General features: G+C 36.9%; 1 protein-coding gene across 1 annotated transcript; it reads left to right on the forward strand.

Moving 5' to 3' along the window:
* Window positions 1–3,943: 3,943 nt before the first annotated feature.
* Window positions 3,944–6,060, forward strand: LOC137711409 (transcription factor TCP14). The gene has a single exon (XM_068450646.2). The coding sequence runs from the start codon at window positions 4,433–4,435 to the stop codon at window positions 5,699–5,701; it is 1,269 nt and encodes a 422-aa protein (XP_068306747.2). The 5' UTR covers window positions 3,944–4,432; the 3' UTR covers window positions 5,702–6,060.
* The last annotated feature ends 3,610 nt before the right edge of the window (window positions 6,061–9,670 follow it).

Raw genomic sequence — 9,670 nt, forward strand, 5'->3', positions numbered from 1 at the left:
GTTTTTACATGTATATATTTACTTACACAGTGAATACCTTTTATTTTCATAAACAATCATCCTCATGAGATTTGAACTCAAAGAGACCTCTTATAATAAAGTGAAACTCTAAGTGTTGTAGGCCAAATGATAATATAGAAAGTTTTAATCAAAAACTAATTGTTGCACTTTTTTTCTCCTCTCGCACTCCCGTCTAATTTTAGCTGTTTGATTGGATAGAATAATCAAATGAGAATAAACAAACAAAAAAAGAGGAGTAAAATGCGAATATCATTTTTCTTTTTAACTATTGTATAGTTGATAATTAATATGTTTATGCAAATATCAAAAACCAAGTGACTAAGTTAAATATACATAAAGAATGAAGGCATCACAAATTATTCATAATTAAGAAAGCTGAGGTTTCACCATAAAACCAATTGAGAATATAAAAAATATCACAACTTATTTATGAGCTCATGCAAGCTTACTTCTTCCATCAGGTCAAGAAAAAAGAAGAAATAAAGGGCGTGGAAAATCAGCAGTGGTTGTGACAATCGGGTCAAGAAGTTGTCAAAAATGCTAGTCATTATCTTTCTGTTGTAAAACTAGTTATATGAAGATTATGGCTTGCTTCTTTGATATAGCAATAGTGGTAACTATATCTAGAACAGTTCATCATCGACATCTTTATTTATCCAGTTTCTTTATTTAAACCACCAAATCAGATTCTGCCACATGTTCATTTGAGATTCCAAAGACAAAAATACCATCAGAGATTAAGTATATCTCATCAATTTTTGTGTGGAGCAGATCACACTAGCTGTGGTACTCAATAAAAACATCCAATCAATTTCAACTTGGCAATTTTCAGATATTATAGCAAGTAATTCTGCATATATATATATATATATATCTGTGTGCGCGTGTATGTATGTATATGTATATACAACATTTTCCCAGCTGTAAAAAGCTCAATATCCAGATCAATTCAGCTAAACATAGACAGAATATTCTTTCAGCATTATTGTGGCCTAATTAATGATGCAAATGGATTAAAAGAGAAAAAACCAAATGGGGTTTGTAATTTGATTAACTAATTAATTTAATTAGGTAGATTGCTCAAATGAGTGGATTTATGGACCAGCATGAGTGTAAACAAACCTTAACACAGATTCTTTAGACAAAATCAAAATGATTTAGATGGGCCTGCACGTAAAACCAGTAGCTCTGTTCGATCATGATTGCATATTCTGCATGTTTTCCTAAATTTAAAATTTGGAACGAGTACTGCTGATCATCCAGGGCCATCTGTTTGTCCTCAAGGGTAATCCACATTAGCATCAATTAAGGAACACCAAAACCCAAAAGCTTTAAGACCACCTAACCGTCGTAATAATACAAAAAATTAGGGTTGTGAGAGCTAGCAGAACTCTTGTGGTGGATAGGAGACTATCAAAACTCTTGTCGTGAATGCATATAACAACATAAGTAAAGGTTTTGGTTATCGTTGGAGTAACAAATTCTCACAACATGCATAAGTGAGAACCCTAATTATATATAACCACCACAGGGTGACTCAGGAGTTGAGAACGAATTTCAAGCCCGTATTCTACACGGCATGTCCTACGTTCAATCACAGATGGTGGCTACAAGGAGGCTAAAATGTCTCACAAAGTATTTCCGGCCCCTGGAGAGTGGACTACCGTGACGAAGTCACCAGCTGGGTTTTTTTTTTTTTAAGAAAGAAAAAAAACCCTAATTACATATAAGATCAAAATAGAATAATGGAAGATGTTTGGAAAACTCTAAATCTATAGGCCAACCACAATATATTAAGAAATACCAAAACCCTACACTCATCCATCTAACAAAATAAAAATAATTACAATAAGAACTATAATATATAATTCCTCTTATCGTGAATGCGAGGCTATCCAAAACTCTTGCCGTTAATACATTGAAATTAAAACACTTGAGTGAAAAATCCTCGTAACCTGCACTAAGTAAACCAGGGGATAGGTACCCAACAAAAACGTGCATAAGTGAACCCTAATTAAGGTTTTGGGATCAGAAGAGAAGAATGGAAGATGCTTGGGAACCTAGAGGCTAAAACCTAAAGCCAACGAAGATCATAGGCCCAATAGGCAACAGTCAGCAAAGAGAGGAGAATGAGGAGGAGAGCTAAGTTTAAAGTTTTTTACTGATTGGAGGAGCTGAGGAATCCCAAAGTTCCCTGGCCAGCAAACAACAAATGGCAAAGGCGCAGAGCAAAAGGCAAAGGGCCAAAGGCAAAACGAAATGATTGCTTGAATGAGACTAGGACCCGCGTCGATATAATCTTTCCTTTTTTCCAAGTCTCTAAATTTTTTTTTTGACTTGGGATTGGTCCCACTCGGCCACCATTGTCTTTATGGATTGAATGATAAAAAGAGCACCTCACGTGGAGTCCTGAACCAAAGGGGCTGTCCAACCACAATAAAAAGGGGAACCCCCCACCCTCCCGGCCTCCCTCTCTCCTCGTCCCCTATATTCAAGAGATGAAATGTTACATCATGTATTGTTATATAAATGATATATAAGATATTTGTATTAAAAATTTAATAATTTAAAAAATAAAATTTTTCTCTACTTATGTTATGACACGTGATGTACTATATGTGTTATAAATACAATGATAAATTTCTCATCGTATCCTGAAAATTCCTAGAAAAATTAATATCTAAATGTTATTTGACATTCGGGTATTTGGTAATAGATGCTTTGATATTTTCCTCCACAGAATGAAATAATTATTGAAAATTTGGATAGGAGTTGTAGACTTGTATCGCAAGGAGTCTAGAGCACTTATTTTTGTATCAGTGAAATTTTGAATTTGATTTCCGTCTTCGTGTCCTTTTTCTTAATTTTTTTTTAAAAAAAATCAATATTAAATTAAATCTATTTGATTTGTTTTTTGGTGTTTGATCATGATCTTTTCCTATTAAGAACGGAAAAATAAATAAATTAAGGCGCTTATAGCTAAACCTTTATTCATGCGTTCGTAGTTCTATAAGTTTGATTTCAGCCTCCCTTAGGCCGTCTCCAACCGACCCGATCAAAGGACCATAGGGCTAAAAATAACTCGAAATGACACAAAAACCGTCTCAAACCAAGGGCTTGTGGGCCCTACTAGGCCAAAACCACCAAATCAGGCCAGCGAGCTGGCCATTTCCAGCTAGCCCGATAAGCCCAACCCACTTTTTTTTTTTTTTTACTTAATTTTTTTTTTTTTTACACCATTCCATACTATCTTACCTCATTTTATTCAATTCTTCACATCCTATTCTCTTCTAATAATATTTCCTTTAATTTTTTCAATAATTTTCAAATGGCCACCTCTTTCAATAATCTTCCAATATGTCCGAAAATCTTATTTTAATATAGTAGTTTAATTTAATTAAATTCAATTAAAATAATAAATTATGTTTGGCCTATGACCCTTTAGCCCATTCGGTTGGAGATGGTATAAAAATATGGTATGTCACTATTTATTAAAATAAATTTTCCTACATGACTATAGGGCTAAATATAGCCTCTTGACACTCCTTCGATTAGAGATGGCCTTGGACCCAGCTTCTCCGCCCTCCCACTTCTCATACACTCCCATCCCCTCCAATTTTGTGCGGTCACGCTTAAGCTACGTCAACATTTTATATTGATTTTTTTTATAGAGATAATAAGACAAAAAATAATAGTAATATAAAACGTTGACGTGGCTTAACCGTGACCGCACAAATAGGAGGGGATGAGAGTGTATGGGAAGTGGGAGGGATGGATCGATGGCCTTACTATTATTTATATAATTTTAGATATATAATTAAAAAATTAAAATATAAAAGCTAGAAAAAGCTCAGCACAACAACAAACTTTTCCTACAAAAAATTGCTTTTTAAAGCTCACCCATATAATTCCCACTCATTATCTTTGTTGCTTAAAGCTTACCTGCCCAGTGCCCAGCTCTCTCTCTCGCTCACTCCCTCCCTCCCTTATCTTCTCTCTCTCTCTCTCTTTCCAAAGGACCATTTTAGTCCATCCTTCTTTCTCTCTCTAGATATCTCTAGCGCTAATATACAATTCTTAACCCAAAACACATCACCTAAACCAAAATCTCAATTTTTTTCGTACACAAATTCCAGCCAACAAACAACCAGAGATTTTTATTTATTTATTTTAATAAAAACAGGCTTGTTCTGTAAAAATATAGTGCGAGTGAGTGACTGAGTGAGACTGAAGAGAGCTGAGAGTTGAGTTGATCAGCTGCTGAGTGAGAGACCCACCAAAACCCAATTATACTAAACTAAGCCCTCTCTCTCTCTTCCACTCTCTCTCTCTCTCTCTCTCTCTCTCTCTCTCTACTCTTCTCTCATAAAACCCTCCACAAGCTGATCATAATTCTCTTTCCCATGCGATCATGGAAGGAGGTGATGATCATCAACTCCACCACCACCACCACTACCAACAACACCAACAACAATATCACCACCGTCCAAACTTCCCCTTCCAGTTGCTCGAGAAAAAAGAATTAGATCATCAAGAAGCGGCTTCTTGCTCCAACTCCACGTCCCCCTACCCTTCTCTAGCCATCACCACCGTCGACCCCACTACCAACAACAACACCTCCTCTACTCCCGCAGCCACAACCACCTCAGCTCTTCAAGCTTCTTCCGCCGAGGCCTCCAAAAAGCCACCCCCCAAGCGGACCTCCACCAAGGACCGCCACACTAAAGTCGACGGCCGCGGCCGCCGCATTCGAATGCCGGCCTTGTGTGCCGCCAGAGTCTTCCAGCTCACACGCGAGCTCGGCCACAAGTCCGACGGCGAAACCATCGAGTGGCTTCTTCAGCAGGCCGAGCCCGCCGTGATCGCCGCCACCGGTACCGGCACAATCCCTGCCAACTTCACGTCACTCAATATCTCACTCCGCAGTTCCGGCTCCAGCATGTCCGTCCCATCTCAGCTAAGATCCTCTTACTACAGCCCAAATTTCTCTCTTCACCAGAACCAGCGGCGTAGCCTCTTTCAGGGCATCGGCCTCTCGTCTTCTGACAGCTCCTCAACTCTCCTAAATTTCCAAACAAACTCCATGCACGCTTCCATGTTGCAAGCCAAGCAGGAGCTCCGCGATACAGTGTCATTAGATCTCTCGGAGGCGGCGTCGGCAGGGGAGGGGAGCATGGGAGGGAGGAAGCGTCGAACGCCAGAGCAGGACTTAAATCAAATGGGCGGCGGCTGCGGGGGTGGTGGAGGAGGGTACTTATTACAGTCAAGCACCGGTGCGGTCCCGGCCAGCCACCCACATAGTCAGATTCCGGCTAATTTTTGGATGCTGGCAAATTCTAACAACCAAGTTATGAGCGGAGACCCTATCTGGACTTTTCCAGCTTCGGTCAACAACAGTGGACTGTATAGAGGAACAATGCCCGGTGGCTTACATTTTATGAATTTCCCCGCCCCAGTCACCCTGTTGCCTAGTCAGCAACAATTAGGTGGCTCGGGCGGCGGCGGCGGTAGTAATGATGGAAATAACATGAGTGACGGGCAGCTGAATATGCTCGCCGGACTCAACCCCTATCGGCACATGTCGGATACTGGTGTTTCAGACTCTCAGCAGGCGAGCGGATCCCACTCGCACCATGGCGGGGGCGACGATCGGCACGATAGTACTAGCCACCACTCATAAAGCCGGCGAATGGCGGTCGGATTTTATCGTCGTGGTCATCGTTGGTGGTCGTCATTTCTTCCCACATGTGTAGTCGTTTGCTGTGTAACAACACACGTGAGGTTTGATTGATTGCTCTTAAAATTCTGAGGTTTATTTTTACTTATTTATTCCAATTTTTTTGTGTGATTAATATGATATGGCCGGGAGAAGAGAGGGTTTTTTTCGTAGGGTTTGCAGAAAAAGAAACAGACACTTATTTTTAACATGGGTTAATTATTTTGGCTGCGATCTCTTATTTCTTGAATTTTTGGTGATTAATATCTCATTTGGGAGATGAGTTTTTACCACAAAGTATACTATCATCATTGTGTGTGCAATCATTTCTCTCTTCTCTTTCTCTCCTTTTGATTTTTCATGAAAAAGTAACGCAGCGAAAATTCTAGATTAGACCGGCTCAAACATAAACACGGTGAATGAACGACTAAACGATATTGTTACTTATGTAATTTATGCAATTTTTATTGTGTTGGTGAAAATGACATTATTTGCATGCTATGGTAAGTCTCCTACCTAACTAACAATTGGATTCTCTCTCTAGGCCACTACCAAGTTTATTTCACGTTTAGTGAATGCTAACGAGTAGGATTAAATTTCTCTCTCTTTCAGTTTTATATTTGAACAATTACGATTATGTCACGTCAATATTTTATGTTGATTTTTTTATAGAAGTAAAAATAAAAAGAGAAAAGTGAAAGAGGAGGAAAGAAGTAAGGAGGATAAGAGATTTAGAGAAGAGAGAATCATAATCCGAACGTTAATAAAACAGTAGTAGTATTGTTACTGCAAAATGCAGTGTTAAAAAAAATTTCACAGCCTTTTGATCATTCTGATTCTCTCTCTCTCTGCCATGAATCTCTAGGGTTTACTGCATCAATGATTAAGATTTTCAGAGAAGGGGGGTTGGGGAGGGTAATAGGACGGTAGGGTCCACCACACCTTATCAGTTCCAGGTGTTGGCTCAAGTGGTGGGACCCGGATGCTGGTCTTTGCCCGAACTAATATACAACGTCACTGACAAACAGGTGGATCATTCCTCATCTTTTTTTTTTCATCACTTTTTTTTCTTTCTTCTTTTTAATGGTGCAGTTGCTGACACCATTGAGGGGATCGGTGGTGAGTTTTAAATTTATTTAATAAATCTACTGGGTCGTGGTCCACCATCTCATCAATCAATCTCAACCCTTCATTTTTTATGAAACCACCTTTTGATTGGGCACCATTGAATGATTGGGTATCCTACATGGAGAGATTTTTCAAATGTTTTCGGAATAAAGAGCGATATGTTATATGTCGTTACATAAGTAGAGAAAAATATTTTTTTAATGTCTTTTTATTTGTATTATGATATATATCGTATATTTTCAAGCTCAATGAAGGGTGGGAAAATTGTGGGAATATGGTGTTTTCAGTTTCATGCCCACAACGTTCAAGTTGTTACTGAAATAATTACCAAAATTTTATATATAGTTGGCAACCATGCATAAATCTATAAATTTTCTTTCTTTTTAAGAAAAACTAATGAAAAATATTTGAAAACTTTTCATTTTAATCAAAATGAAAAAAAATGTGTTGTAAGTGAATGGTAACATGAGTGACTTTTTAGAGTAAAAATGTCATTTTTCGTTAAAGTGAACAGTATCGGGAGTGTTTCGTTAAAACTCTCTTCTTTTTATGATAGTGGATAAATTATTTTATGCTTTAAAAACTTCAAAAACCAAAATAATACAAGGATTGTACTCTTTGCACCAATTGGATTCCATACATTTAACTGATAGTTCCATATTATTACAATTAGAGATTATATTCTTAATCACACAAGGGACGATTGTCAATGACCTTTGACAAAGGGCGTATGACATAATTAATCTTAGTAATGTCCCATCGAACATGACTTAATGGTGGTTTGGTTGTGGTTGGTGGGGTTTGTTTAATTTGCAAACGAAAGTTATTTGCATTTTAAAAAATATAATATGCTTCAATGTATATGTATAGGAGTAATTGATTGTTAGATGTGCACTTGACTATCGATCAAATGAACAATGATCCATTCAACAGTCAAATTAAGACTATGACGCTTTACCGCAGTAATGGAAAGTAAGTTCGATACCCACTGATCTCCGTCTCTCCTAGCAACTAACAATTTAATTACTAACACTATCGTTTGTCAAGAAAAAAAACAGCAAAGCTTCCGATGTGTACATTGATGCATGTTGATGAGTCCATATTATACCACATATTTTACTCTATTCTTAGTATATTTTGGTAATTATTTTAGTAGAATTTTGATATTTTGTTTTATATTTTCAACATAGGACATTCGACTTCCTCTGAAGTAAAAAGTGATCAAACGGATAAATTTTGGAGTGATTCCAATTGGAGGATGTTCGTGTGCCTTTCAACATGATTGTGTCAAAATTCCAGATTTTTCTACCAAGCCGTTTGACTGTGGTAATGAAAAGAAGGTCCAGCGTGCAGCTTTTCCAGATTGACATTTATGGACGTTTTGAGTATTTTGGAGGTCACATGTTAAAGGATTTATCAAATTATTTTGGTATTTGTCGTTTCTACCTTACTTCTCAGTTAAAGTTGAAAACGAGTTTTTCTTTTCAATGAATTATTTGTAGATGGACTGAAAGAATTAATGACTCGTTCTTGAGTTAAACAGTGTAACTGGATGAAACTTGAAAGGAAGATAAAGGTTTTAGCTAGGAGTACACAGTTCGTAAGGTTTTACGGGGTCTACGGTTTCTGCATTACTTTGGAGTCTTGGATTAGTCGGAATCAATGCAAATCTTGGTAGTGCTCTTAGTTAATTGTAGCCCATCGCTGTTTTATATATATATATATATATATATATATATAGGTCATTTAACAAAAGGGATTTCCAATTTTTTATTTTTTTTTAAAAAAAACTCTTGTTATATGATATATATATGGTAAAAAGTTTACGGGGAATAGAGGCTACCCCTCCCGCATCCTGGGATGAGGGCAATACCAAAACATAGGGGGTTTTAAGCCTTTAGGGGGGTCTTACCCTTTTTTCAGGGTTTTAAAGATCATCCATCAAGAGAAATTATTGGCAGCAAAATTCGAACTTAGGTCTTGATTATGCAAAAAACGATCCTTACCAACTCAACCAATCTTGGTACGCTCGCTATTATATATTCTTAGTGGTCCTTTGACGAATAAAGTACAAAAATACAAGTGTAAAGTGATCACTTCTAGTTATCGTGTATTAAATATTCAGATTTATCAAATATAAAAATCTAATTTCATTAGTTGTATTAGACATACGTGTGAATTCTTTTTATAATATTCCATATCGAATAAAATGCCATGTTCATAAGATTTATCCAAACTACCATTAAGCTTGTGTTTGGTTTTTGCAACAAAAGGATATTGTAGTAGATCGAAGAGAAGTAGTAAAAAAGAGAAGAGGTTTGTGAGAGATACAATTAAGTGTATGGATAGCACCACTTGTAATATATTCAGAAAAATTAATAAAATCATCCTTAATAAACAAGCGAAAAAAATATCAAATATATATCAAGAAATAAAACACTGATACACAAATTAAGAGAGAAATATCGGGAATCAATTTCTATGATTCTGACCATCCAATAAAACTAGAATTTGTAATTTGCTTGATTATTTAAGAAGGAAAATGATAATCACGCACAAATTTTCTCCTATACACCTATTTATTTCCGAGCATCATACTAAATCAATATAACAGAAACAGCAAACACGAGTGTGTAGGGTGAGATAAAGGGGAGTGTGCCTGATTGTCATTTCCCTATAACAATAAACATACGAATGGCTAATATTCTCGTAACATTTCTTCGAAACTTTTGTGCATAAGTTGCAAGCTACTAATCAAACACTACATATTTATCGAGAAGCGAATTTCAATCACGCATGGCTAGT

The sequence above is a fragment of the Pyrus communis genome, chromosome 6, assembly GCF_041283825.1.
Source record: "Pyrus communis isolate YQ-2024b chromosome 6, ASM4128382v1, whole genome shotgun sequence".
Lineage (NCBI taxonomy): Eukaryota > Viridiplantae > Streptophyta > Magnoliopsida > Rosales > Rosaceae > Pyrus > Pyrus communis.